General features: G+C 48.7%; 1 protein-coding gene across 3 annotated transcripts in view; it reads right to left on the reverse strand.

Annotated features, from left to right (window-relative positions):
* NLRP3 (NLR family pyrin domain containing 3) overlaps positions 1-17,943 on the reverse strand; it is a 32,618-nt gene extending 14,675 nt beyond the window's left edge. The window contains exons 1-7 of one of the 3 annotated variants that reach the window (XM_033196441.1): positions 17,730-17,943; positions 15,583-15,821; positions 14,793-15,113; positions 10,162-10,281; positions 7,915-9,664; positions 4,540-4,710; positions 497-667 (exon numbers count right to left, since the gene is read on the reverse strand). In XM_033196441.1, coding sequence (XP_033052332.1) covers positions 497-667; positions 4,540-4,710; positions 7,915-9,664; positions 10,162-10,281; positions 14,793-15,075 — 2,495 coding nt within the window. In that variant the 5' untranslated portion in view covers positions 15,076-15,113; positions 15,583-15,821; positions 17,730-17,943. Of the gene's footprint in view, positions 1-496; positions 668-4,539; positions 4,711-7,914; positions 9,665-10,161; positions 10,282-14,792; positions 15,822-17,596; positions 17,618-17,729 lie in introns of those variants that run through there. The other 2 variants (XM_033196439.1, XM_033196440.1) reach the window with 2 other exon arrangements.
* Between the last annotated feature and the right edge of the window lie 1,152 nt (positions 17,944-19,095).

Consider the following 19,095-nt stretch of genomic DNA (forward strand, 5'->3'; position numbering starts at 1 on the left):
TGTTTGATAATAGCCATCCTAATGGGTGAGAATTGGCCCTTCCATTTTTAAGTGTTTTTTTCTCTCCTTCAAAATGCAAGTCTCCCAGAAGCATTCAGGGAAGGGCTGCGTACAACATCGAGTGTCTGCATTGCTTTAGCACCATTTTTCTTATACAACATGAGGACCCAGGGCTTGTCATGAAATTCTAAAACTCCTCTGAAGCAATGCATTACACTGGTTTTTTTCTTTTCCTCAGCTAGGCAGTGGGCACCCTACAGGCAGTCATCTTCTTTTTTTATTACTTATGCTCCTTGTCAGGGTTGAGTGTGTGACTTTCCCCACAGCAAACACTCACTGAGCGAAATGCTACAGACACCCAGAGACAAGCACAGGCAGCCACCTGAGCCGCCGAGGCCACTGTCACTCAAACTCCAGCCCACCAGGCCTCACTGAAGCCAGAGTGCGAAACACACCTTGTTGGCAGGGCTTCCTTCGGGGAATGGGCTCAACTCACCAGAGCTTCTTCAGATTGCACAACAGGTGCTTCAGTCCCACACACAGAAGTCTGATCCCGAAGTCGCCAAGGGCGTTGTCACTCAGGTCCAGCTCCACCAGCTTCTGGTTGCTGCTGAGGACCAAGGAGATGTCGAAGCAGCACTCATGCGAGAGGCCGCAGCGCCCCAACCTTCATGCCAAGAACAGAGGCAGAAAGCGTCAGAACACATCTGATCAGAGAGCTCTGGAATACAGCACAAGGCACATTGGGAGGTCAGCCCCCAGGCTCCCCAGTCACAGCAGAGGGAGCACCTGTCAGTGAACTCCCGGCCATAAACAGTGCCGGGTGCATTGCAGTCACCCCCCAGACAAGTGAATGGTGCGCTCCTGGCTTGTAAGTGAAACGGGCGGTGTGGGCCTGTGCACCCCACCTCCTTCCCTCGTGTTCCTAACTGTTGATGAGCCTGCAGTCGGCACTGCCCTTGCCAGCGCTGCACTCAGCTATTTCTTGTCTTTACTAACATTGTCACCCCATTGTGCTTGATGATTTCATCTCAGCCATCCATCTATATTGAAAGGAAAAGCAGCTCTGATTCTTTTTCTCTTTCTTTTTCTTTTCTTTTTTTTTAGAGACAGGGTCTCACTTTGTTGCACAGGCTAGAGTGCAATGGTGAGATCATAGCTCACTGCCACCTAGAACTCCTGTGCTCAAGGGATCCACCTGCCTCAGCCTCCCAAGTGGCTGCAAATACAGGCATGTGCTACCATGCTTAGCTATTTTATTTATTTATTTATTTACTTATTTATTATTTTGTAAAGACAAGGTCTCACCAGCTTGCTCAGGCTGGTTTTGAACTCCTGGGCTTATGATCTGCCCACCTCAGCCTCTCAAAGTGCTAGGGTTCCGCACCCCGCTGCAGCTCTGATTCTTTATTGGTTTCACTGTTACACACATGCACACAAACACACACACGCACATCACTACCACCGTCACCACCACCACCAGCAACAAAAAATATATCCCTGTCGTGGGGGCAAGAACGACATTCTAGGTTCTTTCCAGGGCAATAGCTCATAGGTCCTGGAGCCTGTTAGACCACCTTCCTTTCTGTGCCTATCCTTACACCAACTTCAAGCAAATGGACAAATGGATCTCTACTTATCTGCAAAACATCTCATTGTCACCTACCCTTTCCTGTTTGTGTCTCCCTCTCCAGAATCATACAGGGGCAATGGCAGTGGGGAGAGAACTTGGGGATGAAGTTGGAGAAATAAGGTTAAGTGTCCCAAAGAGCCAGTCTCCATGGTACGACAATTTGAAATTTTATCAGAAGAGCAAAGATCAAGAGAGTGTGATCTATACACACAATGGAATACTGCGCAGCCATAGAAAAGAAGGATGTCACACCTTCGAAGCCACATGGATGGAACTGGAGGCCATCATCTTAAGTGAAACCTCAGAAACAAAGAGTCAAATACCACATGCTCTCACTTACAAGTGGGAGCTAAACAAAGGGTAACATCCACAGAGCGTGGAACGATAGACACTGGAGCCTCAGAAGGGTGGGAGGGTGGGAGCCAGGTTAGGGCTGGAAAATTACTTATCGGGTACAATGTTCACTATTTGGGGTAAGAGTTACACAAAGGCTGGGTGCGGTGGCTCACGCCTGTAATCCCAGCACTTTGGGAGGCCAAGGCGGGCAGATCACGAGGTCAGGAGTTTGAGACCAGCCTAGCCAATATAGTGAAACTTTGTCTCTACTAAAAATACAAAAATTAGCTGGGCGTGGTGGCCCACGCCTGCAATCCCAACTACTCGGGGGGCTGAGGCAGAAGAATCGCTTGAACCCGGGAGGTGGATGTTGCAGTGAGCCAAGATCACGCCATTGCACTCCAGCCTGTGCGACAAGGCGAGACTCCATCTCAAAAAAAAAAAAGGGGGGGGTTACAGTAAAAGCCCAGACACTACCACTGTGCAATAATATATCCATGAAGCAAAGCTGCGCTTGCGCCCCCTACATCGACAAAAATAAATAAATAAAGTAAAAAATAAGGAGCAGAGCAGAGAGAAAGCATTTAAGCCACGGAACAGCACAATCAAATCAGAATTTTCTAAATGACCATCTTACTTTTGTGTGGAGAATGGTCTGGTGAGGGAGAAAGGCAGACACAGCGAGACCAAAGAGCCAACATTCATTCAGTGTGCATTTCTGACCACCGACAGGGACTAAGATGCCTGTCCAGGAGTGGCAAAGAGGACGGCAAGACAAGCAAACGCAAACCCTATCCCCGGGGAGCCCATGGTCTAGGAGGTCACCGCATGTCCAGGCAAGTGGTGACGGTTGCTGGACCTGGGCTGGTGGGGTAAGGATGAGGAAAAGTGGAAAAAAGCTTGGGTAGAAGGAAAAATTGGTAAGACTGGTGACAAGGTGAGTGTGCTGAGCCGGAGAGGGAGGTAGGAAAATGTCCTAGAGTGGTGGGCTTTAACACTGGCTGTGCGGCTTCTCAAAAATGCAGACGCCTGCATGCATCCACAGAGCAGGGAACGAAACAGAGCCAGTGAGACAGCCCAGGCACAGCGCCTGGGGCGTGTGGATCTGAGTCATGGTGTGGGAGGGAGCGAGCACATCATTATTATCATCATTATTATTATTATTATCATTATTTTGAAATGGAATCTCGCTCTGTCACCCAGGCTGGAGTGCAATGATGCGATCTCCGCTCACTGCCACCTCTGCCTCCTGGGTACACGCGATTCTCCTGCCTCAGCCTCCTGAGTAGCTGGGACAACAGGCGAGAGCAAGCACCCTGCAACATTTCAACCCATACAAAGCATTCTGACCAGGCTGGGCAACGTGATGAGACCACATCTCCACAAAAAAAAATACACAAATTAGCCGGCGTGGTGGCACATGCCTGTAGTCCCAGCTACTCGGGGGAGCTGATGTGGGAGGACTGCTTGAGCCTGGGAGGTTGACGCTGCAGTGAGCCGTGATCACACCACCACACTCCAGCCTGGGTCACAGAGGGAGACCCTGTCTCAAAGAAAAAAAAAAGTGTTTTCATAGTTTTTAGCTGAGGTTACCATTGTGGTAAATGGCAAATTCTCCAATTCTCATCTATGAACATGGTCCATGAGGAAATGGAATATATTGAGCATCATGGTCTTTTCAAGAAATGACATTTTTTTCAGTTCCTCCTTCACTCTTCCCCACACAAAACTTCCCCAGCTGGTCTCCAATCCATTTTGCCTTCTCACTTGTTCTGGGCTGAATTGCGCCCCCCCCCCCCCAAAATTTACGTGCTGAAACCCTAATCCTCAAGACCTCATAATGTGGCTGTTTTGGGAAATGGGGTCTTAAAAGGGGTGACTAGGTTAACATTAGGTCATGCGTGTGAGCCCTAATCCATCAAGACTGTCCCTGTAAGAAGAGGAGACTAGGCCACTCTTCCCCCAGAGGGAAGACGACGTCAGTACACAGGGAGAAAGGGACATCTACAAGCCAAGGAGGGTGGCCTCAGAAGAAACCAACCCTGCTGCACCTTGATCTTAGACTTTCAGCCTCAGAACTGCAAGAAAATAACTTATGTTGTTGAAGCCATTCAGTCTATGGCACTTTGTTACAGCAGAAACCACACCACAGGCCAGGAGCTGTGGCTCACACCTGTAATCCCAACACTTTGGGAGGCCGAGGCGGGCGGATCACCTGAGGTCAGGAGTTCGAGACCAGCATGGACAACATGATGAAACCCCATCTCTACTAAAAATACAAAAGATTAGCTGGGTATGGTGGCAGGTGCTTGTAATCCCAGCTACTCAGGAGGCTGAGGCAGGAGAATCACTTGAATCCAGGAGGCAGAGGTTGCAGTGACCAAGATCGCACCACCGCACTCCAGCCTAGGCAATAAGAGCAAAACTCCACCTCAAAAAAAAAGAAAAGGAAGAAACCACACCAGCAATCTGGTCCTGAAGATCTTTTTCCAGTCTGTTTCTCTCTCCTTCTCTCTCTCTCTCTCTCATATGAACTTGCAGTCACACAGGTCACACGCACGGGGACTCACCACAATCTCCGAATGTTACAGTCAGGATGCTGGAGCGTTTCACACAACACTCTCATCCCTGAGTCCCCCAGAGAATTGTCACTGAGGTCCAATTCAGTTAGACTCTGGCTGGTGCTGAGGACTGAAAAGAGGCCCCGGCAAAAACTGGAAGTGAGATGGCTGTTCACCAATCTAGGAATGAGAAGGAAGACAGAGAGAAAAGAAATCAGCCTTGAATAATAACTAACTGGAGCTGGGGGCACCAGTTCAGAGAAATGCCTTCTGGGGATTAAGAAATGGGTCATGAAACCAAAAATTACTCCCAGAGAAATGAAGAGGGCTGGATGAGCCTTGGTAAAAACCAGTTCTGCCTCCTCTCGGATGGACAGCATGAGCCTGTGACTGTGGCTGACTGTGGCACCCTGCAGCCTGCTCCCCAGTGTCCTTCTCTCTCGCCCTTACCAGTCCACTGTCCCAACATGGCCCTGAACGTTCTGTGCTGGGTGACCAGAGGGCAGTCCTCACTCCGGGCTACACAATAGCATCAGGAGTGCTCACAAAAATCCTCAGGCCTGGTTGGGCATGGTGGCTCACACATGTAATCCCAGCATTTTGGGAGTCTGAGGTGCGTGGATCACTTGAGGTCAGGAATTCAAGACCAGCCTGGCCAACATGGTGAAATCCTCTCTCTACTAAAAGTACAAAAATTAATTGGGTGTGGTGGCACGAGCCTGTAATCCCAGCTACTAGGGAGGCTGAGGCAGGATAATCGCTTGAACCTGTGAGGTGGAAGTTGCAGTGAGCCAAGATCGTGCCACTGCACTCCAGCCCGGGCAACAGAGCGAGACTTCATCTCAAAAAAAAAAAAAAAAAAAATCCCAAGCCCAGGCCACATCCATGGAAATAAAATCAGAATCTCTGAGGTGCAACCAGATGAATTTTTTAAACTTTTTTTTTAGGTGTAACCCAAGTTGGAATGCAGTGGCATGATCACAGCTCACTGTAGCCTTAAACTCCTGGGCTCAAGCAATCCTCTTGCCTCAGCCTCCCGAGTAGCTGAGGTTACAGGCATGAGTCACTGTGTCCAGCTGTATGGACCTTTCTTAAATGTCCAGGTGACTCCAACATGCAGTCACGTTTTTGCTTTTGTTTTTCTGTAAAGAAGTGCTCTCACTTTGCTGCTCAGGAAGGACTTGAATTCCTGGCTTCAAGCAATCCCCCCATCTTGGCCTCCCAAAAACCTAGGATTACAGGCATGAGCTACTGCACCCACACAGGCAGTCACCTTTGAATCACCTGTAGCTCTCATTCAAATGCAAAGTCTAGCTCCCTAGGTCTAAGATTGGGTCCGCGATCCTGCATTTCTAACAGATGCTCAGGCTTCTGGTTCTCAGAAGGGACTGGAACATACAAAGCAAGCTCCTGCCCTCAGAGGAAGGCAGCTGCCATCTAGAGAGATGGATGCTGAGCCCCCTACCAGGGCTCCAGTCAGAGTCTGTCCTCAGAGGAGGCATCTAGAGGGTGCTCAGCCTCCCACCGGGGCTTCAGTGAGAGTGTGCAAGCCTTCCTCACAGGCGTGTGATCTTCATAAGGTCTCCCTGCCCTCTCCACCTCACTCTTAATGAGTAGCTCTGCCTACTTTTCTCTCTGTCTTACTCTTCTTCTCCCATTTCTACGGTCTGAATGTTTGTGTGCCCCAAAATCCATATGCTGAAATCCTCACCCTCAACGTGACGTATTAGGAGATGGGGCCTTTGAGGTGTGATTAAGTTATGAGGCTGGAGCCCTCAGGAGTGGGACTGCTGTCCTTAGGAATGGGACTCCAGAGAGCTGCCTTGGCCCCTTCACCATTGAGGACACAGTGAGAAGGCACCATTGACCAGGAAACAGGCCCTCACCAAACACCAGATCTGCCAGAGCCTGGATCATGGACTTCCCAGCCTCCAGAACTGTCAAGTGAACATTCCTGTCACTTATAAGCCAACTAGCCTGTAGTGTTTTGCTATGGCAGCCTGATGGGTGAAGACAACTGTCTTTTTTCCAGTCACTTGGAACTGTTTGCTGCTGTTGAAACCGTACCCTGTTTTCCCATGCCTGCCCTCTCTCTAAACACTGTATACCCCCAGCCTGGCTGCCCCTCGCCTTCTCTCACTCTCTCACTGCCCATCCTCCAGAAGCTGGCTGAGCGGGGATACCCGCGCCCCACTGGTCAACAGGTCCGTCCCCTTGTGCTTTGGATACTCTGCAAGTTTCCTTGTCAGAGTCCGTGACCCCGTCCCCCCGACATCTGCCTTTGTTTCCAGACAGTCCCACAGCCGGACCTCAAGTCCCTGTGACCAGGACCTGGGTCTTCGCCACCACTGGGTCCCGTGGGCAGTTAGTCCTTCATGGCCAAACCATGACTACGAAGGTGGTCCTGGTCGTGGTAATGTCAAGGGATCGAGAAAGCTGAAACTCAGTGTTGCCTGTGGAAGGGCCGAGCCTCCTGTTTCCCTTAACTGTGCCCCATGTCTAGATCTTCTATCCAGGTTTAACTCACACATCACTACAGGGTGGCCACCTTCCTACAACCACTGTGGGTGGTCCTTCTGCAGGAGGCACTGAATGATAAACCCAGAAGGGACTCAGGAGTCAGGTGACTCAACCACTTCATTGCACAGACTTGGCCACTAGCTTCCAACCACCCAGCAAGTGTGTGAACAGCCCCGAAAACGGGCTTTTGGCCACAGCCCAGTGCAGAGCAACATGGGGGCCTCAATGGAGGGTCTCGACGTTTCTGCTCTATTTCCCTTGATTTACGTTCATCGTGTTTTTTCCCAAGGACACTGTGTCTCTCTCCACTGTCACCTAGCACACACTTTTTCTCAGACTGCATTCATGACTTGGCTCACACCAGTCTTCAGTGCCAGAATTCCTTTAATTTCTTCTCTATGCACCCAGGTTCCACCATTCCTTAAAGGCAGGCTTAGATTGCACGTTTCTAAGAAACCTCCCCCTAGCCTCCCGCTCTGAGGCCCTCTATCCCCTGTGCTCCTGGGACACAGGCTCTCTGGCATTGTTCTGCCCCACAGACATTGACTGACTCTTAGGCACTAGCGCTCCAAGTAGCTTACAAGCAGTTTCAGTTGACAAACATTTGTAGGCAATCCTACCTTGTGCTAAACTGGCATTTCCCAAACATTTGTTCCTTGTTTTATTGTTTTTTCCTCATCCCATTTATCCACCTACCATACGTCAATCTTTGCTCATCAAGGGGTCTAAAACAGATGGTGGTGGCATTATGTAGCCGTGGCAACTGTATTTGGAAGACAGTTGAAAAGAGATGAGAGGAGGCAAGCGCCAAGAAGAAGCTGGCAAGGAAGCAGGAGGAAGTAGCTGGAAGCCGAGTTTCCTCACCTGTGGAAACAGGCAGCATGAGAGCCTGGGAGGACACACTGTACCATATCAAGGTGTCGGCCTTCCTTTTCCTCCTCCTCTTCCTCCTTGGGCATGTTATGGAGAAACCCCAGGGAAAGTGACTCCACCCGATGACAGTTCTCAATGCAAAAGGAAGAAACCACGTGATCCATTCTGGTGGAGAGATTGATCTCAATCTTGGGGAAATAGTCCATGGCCCTTTGCACGAAGTCCTCCTCCTGCATCTCGTACAAACAGTAGAACAATTCCAGCTGGCTGGGCTGGATCTGCAGCTTCTTGGCTTTGGCTTTCACTTCAATCCATTTCAACAGCTCCAGCCTGATTTGCTGAGAGATCTTGCAACTTAATTTCTTCTCCAAGTAGCAGGTCCTCTCCTGGTTTACCAGGCCAAAGAGGAAACGTACCACAAAAATCAAATACCCCTTTTCGAATTTGCCATAGTTTTCCAGAAGGACTGTCACGTCTTGGCTGGGAAGCTTCAAACGACTCCCTGGAACGTTGGTCCTTCCTTCCTTTTCCTCTTCCAGCAGGTAGTACATGGCGGCAAAGAACTCCTGGAAAGTCATGTGGATGAAGCTGTAGAGCTTCTCGCAGTCCACTTCCTTCTGGAACAGGTTCATCCGCAGGAAAGCAGACACATCCGCCTTCTGCAGCCCATGATTCCTGAGGTCAGACTCCTCAAATAGGATTTTCTGGTTCCAGATTCCATCTGCAGCCAAAGAGCAGAGCCCCCAGAGGTGGGCGCAGAGGCGGTGCTCCTGGCTCCCTCCCCGGGGCTGCAGCAAACTGGACAGGAAGAAGGTATACACCGCAGTGGTGGTCTTGGATGTCTGGGCAAGGCTCTTGCCACTCTCCATCTGCTGTTTCAGTCCAGTGCACACGATCCAGCAGACCAGGGGGATGAAGCACATGGTGAAGAGGACCTCGTTCTCCTGAATCAGACTGAAGGCTGCCCTGGCTTGGGCCTCATCAGAGAAGTACTTGAAGAAGTATTCTTTCCTTTTGGCCTCGGAGAAACCCAGGATCTCCACATGCCGAGGATGGTCCAGCAAGTGCTGCAGTTTCTCCAGGGCCACAGGTCTCGTGGTGATGAGCAGAGAGGCCTCGGGAAGGAGCTTCTTTCTGATGAGGCTGCTCAGGAGAACGTCTCCCCGCTCGGCCTTCTGCCAGTCAGTGCAGAGCGGTCCTATGTGCTCGTCAAAGGCACCCTGCAGCTCGTCGAAGCCGTCCATGAGGAAGAGGATTCTGGAGGGCTTGCTCACGATCTTGCGGACGGGTGGGTTTGGGTCAGGGCAGCAGCTCATGATCAGGTCCCCCAGGCTCCTGTGTGTCACAAGGCTCACCTCCCGACAGTGGATATAGAACAGATAGTCAAACCTGCCTTGGTAGAGTGTTCCCGACGCCCAGTCCAACATAATCTTCCTGGCCAGGATTGTCTTCCCAATCCCTGCCGCTCCCTGGAACACCACGGTGTGCACAGGCTCAGAGTGCTCATCATCGGGGTCAAACAGCAACTCCATCTTAATGGGACTCACAGGGCTCTCCCAAGTCTTGGTCTTGCCGATGGCCAGAAGCTCGTGCTCCCTCTCCTGCTGGCTCCGGTGTTCCTTGATGAGGCGCAGTGGTGTGTAGCGTTTGTTGAGGCTCACACTTTCACCCAGACGGGCATTCCTGTCTTCAATGCACTGGAATCTGCTTCTCACGTACTTTCTGTACTTCTTACAGTAATCTACGGCCAAGACAGGAAGTTAGGGGGAAAGGCCACACACATCTACCTGAGATGCGCTCTCAACAGGGGCCTGTCGTCGGAAGCAAGTGGCAACCGGAATAGAGAAATGGAAGGTACAGCTTCTCTCCACTGGGTGGGAAAGCTGCCAAGAATCTCTGTTGTCAAGTTTTTCAGATACACAGTTGAGCAGAAGGCCTGTCTGTATGTGTAGCCACCAGCCCAAAGATTCTTTGAATCAATCTTATTCCTTTAAATAATCTACATCCCACGCCTTATCAAACTTGAAATGCCTAATCACCCCTGCTGGCTCTGGGACTGCAAGAGCCACACAAACATGAATGTGTTTCTTCAACTGACAATGGATTTCCTGAGACAGGCCTTTGCATCCTAAAGAGCAGGAACCTATAGTGTGGCCAAGTTACCCAGCTGCTCAGCTTCGCAGAGCCTCCTGAACCAGGCCTTAAAGCTCAACTAGAAGCACCACCCCAGGTGCTTACCTTTCTTCTTTTTACAAATAGAGATTCTCGAAAGGTACTCCAGTAAACCCATCCACTCCTCTTCAATGCTGTCTTCCTGGCATATCACAGTGGAATTAGAAACACGTGCATTATCTGAACCTAAAAGGGAAAAAAAGGTGTCAAAACCCAGAACTATTATCACAGAGGATGCAACTGAAACCTGGCCTAATATTTGGCATGAGAGAAGAGACCCCAAACATCCCCCAAATCAAAACACGGCTCTGAGTTGCAGAGGACAGGCGTTCAGTCAAAAGTCTAGTTGGGAGCATTTCTGCACTCCTAGTCTCAAAACAACTTCTGCTGTCCACCTGCCAAGCATGCATCCCCACTGTCCCCAGTCTCAGAATCTCTTCCTCAGGCCTGAAAATCAATCAGCAAACATGTGAAGCAGGCTAAGTTTCTTTTACTCTCGTTTGCTTTTGCCTGACCCTGGCAGTCTGATTGTGAGGGCATCTCCAAGCTCTCCTATATCCCCAGCGCGGCCGTGGACTAAGAAAGGTCACCCTTCCCTGACCCCAGTTCCCTGCGATCCATTTACACACATCTTCTATTGTCAAGTCTAGATGTCTGGTTCTTCAAGAGTGAGAATGACCAGTCTGTTTCATGCCTAATCTGGTGGTTGGGAAACCTGGCTGACTTTAGAATCACCCAGGAAGCTTTAAAAATACGGACTCCAGGACTCCATTCCCAGAGGTTCTTTTTTTCAGTCCCTCTGAGGTGAGGCCCAGGAACCATTACATACTAAAAGCTCCCAGGTGATTCCAACATGCATCTGTGTTGAGAATCACAAATCCACACAGTCACTAGATAGCACATCCTAAGAAGGCATTCTATAGGAGAAATTCAGGTTAGGTAAAACAAGAGTTAGTCACCAGGGGAAATATATAAGACAGATAACTTCAGGTGGGCAGGAATCTATGAGGAACATAAATGATTTTTTTTTCTTTTTTTTTTTGAGACAGGGCCTCACTCTATTGCCCAGGCTGGAGTGCAATGACACAATCACGGCTCACTGCAGCCTCAACCTCCTGGGCTCAAGTGATCCTCCCACCTCAGCCTCCGGAACAGCTGAGACTATTGACACATGCCACCACGCCCAATTAATTTTTGCATTTTTTGTAGATACAGGTTCTCACTATGTTGCCCAGGCTGGTCTCAAACTCTTGGGCTCAAGCAATCCTCCCACCTTGGCCTCCTGAAGTGCTGGGATTACAGGCATGAGCTACTGTGCCCAGCCCATAAAGACCTCTGACAGCTGCCTACTTATTCTGAAAGTAAAGAAAGGTATTGGTAACCATGTCACAAAACAAAATCCAAACAATCTAAGCCAAAACCAAAACCTTATTCTTTTTATTGATTTTTTTTTAAGAGACAGAGTCTTGCTTTGTCCCCTAGGCTGGAAGGCAGTGGCACAGTCACAGCTCACTCCAGCCTGGAACTCCTGAGCTCAAGTGATCCACCTACTTCAGCACCTGAGTAACTAGGACTTGGGTAGGAGCCATCACAGTAGATTAGCCAAAGTCTATTACCTGAAACCTAACCCCACCCCAGGAAACAAACAAACAAACTTCTGACCCTAGTTATAACTTCTCTGCCTCAAAATCCAGACATGGAAGCTAAGACGGTATAGTGGTTAAGAGCTGGGCTTTGATCAAAGACACGCTCTGCTTTTTACCCCAGCTCTGGGTATGGCTAGAAAGAAGGCCTGGGCCAGTCAGAATCTCTTCCAGGTTCACTTCATTCACTTGCAGGAGGGATAAAACCAGAAGCTATTTCATGGGGTTCTTGAATGTGCCACAAAATTCATAAAAACTGCTTAGCTGGCCGGGCGCGGTGGCTCAAGCCTGTAATCCCAGCACTTTGGGAGGCCGAGACGGGCGGATCACGAGGTCAGGAGATCGAGACCATCCTGGCTAACACGGTGAAACCCCGTCTACTAAAATATACAAAAAAAAAACTAGCCGGGCGAGGTGGCAGGCGCCTGTAGTCCCAGCTACTTGGAGGCTGAGGCAGGAGAATGGCGTGAACCCGGGAGGCGCAGCTTGCAGTGAGCTGAGATCCGGCCACTGCACTCCAGCCTGGGCGACAGAGCGAGACTCCGTCTCAAAAAAAAAAAAAAAAAAAAAAAAAAAAAAAACTGCTTAGCAAAGTACTTCTACAGTTGTGATTATGACACTTTCCTTTGGGTATGTGAGTATATAAGTACTGACGCAATGATAATTGCTTTATTTATTTATTCAGAGATGAGGTCTCACTATGTTGCTCAGGCCGGGTTTGAACTCCTGGGCTCAAGCGATCCTCCCGCCTTAGCCTCCTGAGTAGCTGGGACTACAGGTGAGAGTCATTGCGGAAGTCGGTTTCTGATCTCCCCCGGCTGCACACACCTGTCTGTTTCCCCAGTGTCATTACACCCACACTGCTGCCCTGCCTTAACATGTGTCTCCCTATCCACTGACTCATTTTTATTCCTCCTTCCCATCACTACCGGCTCCACATCATCATCCTGCAATACCCTGCCCTTCTCTGAGCCCTGCCTTTGCCTAGAACACAAGACAAAAGAAAGAATCTTATCCTCAATGTGTACATGGGGATTAAGAGAATTTCTTTCACATTCCAGTTTCCAAAGTGATGGTGAAAGGAAAGGCTTCTGCCACAAACTCCACGGTTCTTCGAGGAGAGAGGCTGCCCTCCATAGGAAGCAGAGGCCCAAACCTGTTGACCACACAGCAGACACTGGACAAAACATGTGATCTGAGGAGCTGGATGGAGGACTGGAGGCGGGTCCAGGCACTGCTGAGATTCGGATAAAGAGGAACTAATCATGGCAGGTGCCCAGGGGGCAGGTACACTCTGCATTGGCTTTTTAAAGGAGTTAGAGAAAACAAACAGTTTGCCTCCACCTTCTCATAGCACTACCATGAGAGGGGAAAAGAGGAAGAAACCAAGACAATACAAGAGATTTTTATTTTTTGAAACGGAGTCTTGCTCTTTAGCCCAGGCTGGAGTGCAGTGGCGCAATCTCAGCTCACTGCAACCCCCACTCCTCGGGTTCAAGCGATTCTCCTACCTCAGGCCAGCCTCCTGAGTAGCTGGGATTACAGGCTCCCACCACCACGCCCGGCTAATCATTTTTGTATTTTTAGTAGAGATGGGGTTTTGCCATGTTGGCCAGGCTGGTGTTGAACTCCTGACCTCAGGTGATCCACCCACTTTAGCCTCACAAAGTGCTGGAATTACAGGCATGAGCCACCATGCCCGGCCAGGAAATTATTAAAAAAAAAAAAATACTAACTTCTGTGCATCAAAGGACACAGTTAACAGAATGAAAAGACAACCCACAGAATGGGAGAAAATATTTGTAAATCATATATCTGACATGGGATTAATATCTAGAATATATAAAGAACTCCTACAAGGCAACAACAACAACCAAATCTGATCTGAAAATGAGAAAAGAACTTGAACAGAACTTTCTCTGAAGAAGCTCTATAAATGGCCAACAAGCACATGAAAAGGTGCTCAGCACCACTTATCATTAGGGGAATGGAAATCAAAACTACAGTGACATACCACCTCACACTCATTAGAATGGCTACTATAAAAAAGGAAAAATAAATAAAAATAACATGTGTTCTTAGGATATGAAGAAATTGGAACCCTTGTGTGCTACTGGTGGGAAATGGCACAGATAGTATCTAAAACAGTAGAGCAGTTCCTCAAAATATCAAACAGAATTACCATATGATTCAGAAATTTCACTTCTGAGTATACACCCCAAATAATTCAAAGCAGGGTCTTGAAGAGATATTTGTGCACCAACACTCATAACAGCATTAACAATAACAAAAAGGTAGAAGTAATCCAGGTGTCCATCAACAGATAACTAAACAAAATTTGGTATATGCGTACCATGGAGTATTTATACAGTCTTTTTTAAAGGAAGGGAATTCTGACACGTGATACAACATAGTTGAACCCTGAGGACATTATGCTGAGTGAAATAAACTACTCATAAAGGAAAAAAATGCTGTATGTTTCTCCACTTACATGAGGTACCCAGAGTAGTAAGATTCACAGAGATGGCAAATAGAAAGGTGGTTACCAGGGCTGGGAGAATGAGGCAAGGGGGAGTTACTGTCCAACGGGTGAGGAGTTTCAGTTTTGCAAGACGAAAACAGTTCTGGAGATTGGTTGCACAATGTGAGTGTACCTAACACTACTGAACTGTACATTTAAATATGATTAAGGCCAGGCACGGTGGCTCACACCTATAATCCCAACATTTTGCGAGGCCAAGGCAGGCGGATCACCTGAGGTCGGGAGTTTGAGACCAGCCTGAGCAACATGGAGAAACCCCATCTCTATTAAAAATACAAAATTAACCGGGCGTGGAGGCGCAACGCCTGTAGTCCCAGCTACGTGGGAGGCTGAGGCAGGAGAATCGCTTGAACCCGGGAGGTGGAGGTTGCATTGAGCCAAGATCGCGCCACTGCACTCCAGCCTGGGCAACAAGAGCAACTCCGTCTCAAAAAAAAAAAAAAATTAAGGTGGAAAATTGTACATGATGTGCACTTCGCCACAATTTTTTTTAAAGTCTTCCTTCCACTCACCCCACTTCGGCTCATCTCTTTTTGCTTTCTCATAAAGGTCTCTCCTGTTGATGGCAGCAAAGATCCACACGGCCATGGCCCACGCCTTCTCCTCCCCATTGAAGTCAATCATTAGCGTGGCTAGATCCACGTGATCTGCCTTCTCTGTCTGACCCCTCGGGAGGGAGATGCAGCCCTTCTGAGGAGGATAGTCCTCTAAGTGCATCTTAAATTTCTTCAAGTCCACATCCTCCAGGTCCTCCAGGTACCTGGCCAGCTTGCAGCGGGTGCTTTCCATCTTCATCTGCAGCTGTTCTCAGGGTCCTTAGGCTTCGGTCCTCACTAAGATACCAGGCAGTGAACACGGCATACGGATGAGTCTTTTTTAAAGTCTCTACTTTGAGAGAGATAAATTATCAAAAACTCAGCAAACAGACAGAAAAAAAAGTTCACATGACTGTAACAAGTCATAATCGTTAATTTTGAAAAGTTAGCCAAGGCCGGGCACAGTGGCTCACACCTGTAATCCCAGCACTTTGGGAGGCTGAGGTAGGCAGATCACCTGAGCTGAGGAGTTCAAGACCAGCCTGGCCAACATGGCGAAACTGCGTCTCTACTAAAAATACAAAAATTAGCTGGGTGTGGTGGTGGGTGCCTGTAATCCCAGCTACGCAGGAAGTTGAGGTACGACAACTGATTGAACCCGGGAAGTGGAGGTTTCAGTAAGCCAAGATCGCACCACTGCACTCCAGCCTGTGTGACACAGGGAGACTCCACCTCAAAAAACAAAAAAAATCAGCCAAATGCTTACCAGAAAGTTCTCCTGTTGGCTCGATCTAGGAGTGTGTTCTGAGCTGTGGAAGAAAGGCTTCCCTATGCAGGGAAAAATATGTAAACACGTCCATAAACAGGATTGTATTACAGTTTATGGTGAACAACCAGTTCATGACGCCATCTTGACACATCAGCAAGAAAACTTTTAGTCCCGTTGATTACGGGGCTACAACGTTGGACAAGCTCTTCACTATTCCTCCACTTCAGTTTCCTCATCTATAAAATAAGAAAGCAGAAGAGAATGTTCTCAGTTCCTCCAAACCGAAGGCTCTAGCTCTTTGCTTCTGTTTTCATGAGGGAAGAGGGATGCGAGACAATAGAAGGAGAAGGCCAGGAGGTGAGTAACTGTGTTCATAGCAGAGCAGGACATGGCTAGGGAGAGAGGAGAGAGAACATCAAAGCTTGCAGAGGAGGGGATGGTCTTTGACTGCACTTCTATCAACCAGTGGATTGAAGTAAGATGAAGCTGGGAGTGCATAACGGAGAATAATAAAAACATGCATCCCTGTAGTCCCAGCACTGGGAGGCCGACGTGGGTGGATCACCTGAGGTCAGGAGTTGGACATCAGCCTGACCAACATAGAGAAACCCTGTCTCTACTAAAAATACAAAAATTAGCTGGGCGTGGTACCAGGCACCTATAATCCCAGCTACTCAGGAGGCTGAGGCAGGAGAATTGCTTGAATCTGGGAGGCTGAGGTTGCGATGAGCCAAGATCACACCACTGCACTCCAGCCTGGGCATTAAGAGCAAAACTCTGTCTCAAAAAATAAAATAAAATAAATAAAAACATACATCTATCTAATGTCTCCTTGCAAAATCTGCAATTATCATTATAATTCACATTAATTTAGAGCTTTCCACAGGCTAGGCGCTCACTGTTTTTCCCCATCTAACCTGCACAGAGCTCTATGAGGTGCATCTAATCCTAGCCCCATTTTATAGATGCATAAACTGAGTCTTAGGGGGACTAAGAAGCCCGCCGAGGGGCTTGGAGCCGGGAAGGAGCAGAGCCAGGGCTTTGACTAGAGCTGTGAGACCATGTCTTCTATCACTTGTTTCAGCCAGACAAAGACAAAGACAACAAAATAGATGTGACTAAAAGACACACTTTCCCAGCACTTATCACAGGTATTTCACTGCAGCATTCACCAACATAGTCTTCCCAACTAGACTTTGAGCTCCACAAAAACTAGCAATCACCTGCTGTATCTTTAGATCTTCCATATCTCCTAGAGCCTGGCTGGACAAACAAGCTGGCTTTGTTTGGAATTGTTCCCTCCTTGATCCCTTGATTATACTGTATTTGGCAAAGCACCTCAACCCAAAGCCATAAATAACACTCAAGGGAGGGAGAGAACCTGGAAAACAGTGGAGCTCTCCAAACTGGAATTTCTGTGACTGTAGTTCAATGTCAAGACGCCCCAGACTCACTCATCTCTCCCGTCCCATCTCCATTCCTGCCTATCTCCTCCTCGCCTCCTGAGCCCCGCAAACCTAGCCCTGTGCATCCTGAGGTGACTGCTCTCCAGACAGCCCTATGAGCTCTGCATACCCTCCCAGCTCCTGCCCCATCAGTCCTTCAATCCGCATCAGGATTCTGCCTTTCTTCTGTGCTCCTTCCACCCTAACACCAGCACAATATCTGCTGCCCTTTGGTTTTCAAGGAGGTTTGTTTCCTTCTATGTATCCCATCCATCTTCTCCCCTGGGAGGGAGACTGGGCAAATCTGCTGAAGTCATGGGTGTAAACTATGCTTGCTGCCCCGTCCTCTCCCCTTTCCCCCACCACATACACACACATGCACTTGCACACGTAAAGCCCAAATGATGATAAAAGAATATTCCAGAAATGTTGTTGAAGCACAAACTTGGAGCTAGCAGAAGAAATTGCTAGTGCATTAACCAAGACAAGTTCTGCCCTCTCAACACAACCTCCCCCACTGCTCTCCGAGTCCTGTCGCCTACCCTGCCCCACGGAGTTGGACTTACCCAGATGCCAGCCTCAGGAACAGCTAGAGAGGAAATGCAATGAATTTATAGCAGTCACAGCCCCAGAAGGGGCAGGAAGGATGTGGTCCCCACTTACATCATAGCAGAGGCAGAGAAACTAATGGTTACTCACATAGCTGGATTTTCCAAACGGGATCAACAGTGTTGTCAAAGCCGTGTCTCGGTTCCATAGTTGGGTTCACCTTGCTCTCCTCTGAGGCACCCCACAGAAGCAGGGTGGCAGGCCAGTATAACATGGGGCTAGGGGTCGAATTGGCAGTGCTAAACGGATGTTGCCTCTGACACTGCCCGCTGCAACAGCTCCAATGACAGCGAGGGAAGTGAAACTAAGGACATGCCATGTGAGCGAGTAAAGAATCCAGAGCATGACCTGACGCAGCCTTCAAACTCCAGAGCCCATGCCCTGTCCTCTCACAGCAAGGTGGCTGGAAGGCAGTACAAGTTCTCTCCGTCATGTTCTACTTTTAAAGCACAAATTTTACTCCCTGACTTATTGACTCACCTGTTCCACTAACACTGATGGAATGGCTGGTATGTGCCAGGCATGCACACAAAGCCTCACCTTGAGTAGCTTGAGGAGAGACCACACACAGACCTACTCTGCAGCTCCATGAGACAGCCACAGGGTCACAGCCTGGCAAAGGCACAAGTTCAACAGAGCTTGGTGGGTGAGAGGCACTTGCTCAGCCTCTGGGTGAGTGACAAGGACGAGCGCCCAGTTCAGTGGAGGGATGTCAGCAAATGACTGGGTCTCTCTGTGCCTATATCTGTAAAATGGTGACAATAATCGCCTGCTACTTCTTTAGATCTTCCAAATCTCCTAGACTCAGGATGGGTGAACAAGTGGCTTTGCTTGGAATTCTTCCCTCCTTGATCCCTTCATTATGCTGCATTTGACCAAGCACTACATCAACCCAAATAATGGCACCAATCCTAGAAGGCTGTCAGAAAACACTGAGTGAATGGCTAAACGTGAGGCCTTTAAAACAGAGCCTGGCACAGAGAAGCTAAAATAAGCAGTTGGTTCTGATGACCACCACCTTTCTACAGAATTGCAGAGAGAATGCTCTACAAGATGAGAGACGCATCTAGTCCTGCTCAGGGGCATGAGAGCAGACCTGAGTCTCCGTGAACCAGACGAAGGTGTCATTCAGGGCCGGGCCCGGGGCAGCAGCAGCAAAAACTTCAGGTGCTGAAGCTAAAGAGAAAGCAGACCAAATATGCTCCAAAAGAAAGGAGCTCAGGCTGGGCGCAGTGGCTCATGCCTATAACCCCAACGCAAAATGGATTAAAGATCTAAACATAAGATCTAAAACTGTAAAACTCCTAGAAGAAAACACAGAAGAAGCCAGGCATGGTGGCTCATGCCTGTAATCCCAGCACTCTTGGAGGCCGAAGCAGGAGGATCACTTTAGGCCAGAAGTTCACGATCAGCCTGGGCAACATAGTGAGACTTTGTCTCTACAAAATAAAAACAA

Source organism: Trachypithecus francoisi, unplaced genomic scaffold, assembly GCF_009764315.1.
Source record: "Trachypithecus francoisi isolate TF-2019V2 unplaced genomic scaffold, Tfra_2.0 Lachesis_group5, whole genome shotgun sequence".
In the NCBI taxonomy this organism is placed as follows: domain Eukaryota; kingdom Metazoa; phylum Chordata; class Mammalia; order Primates; family Cercopithecidae; genus Trachypithecus; species Trachypithecus francoisi.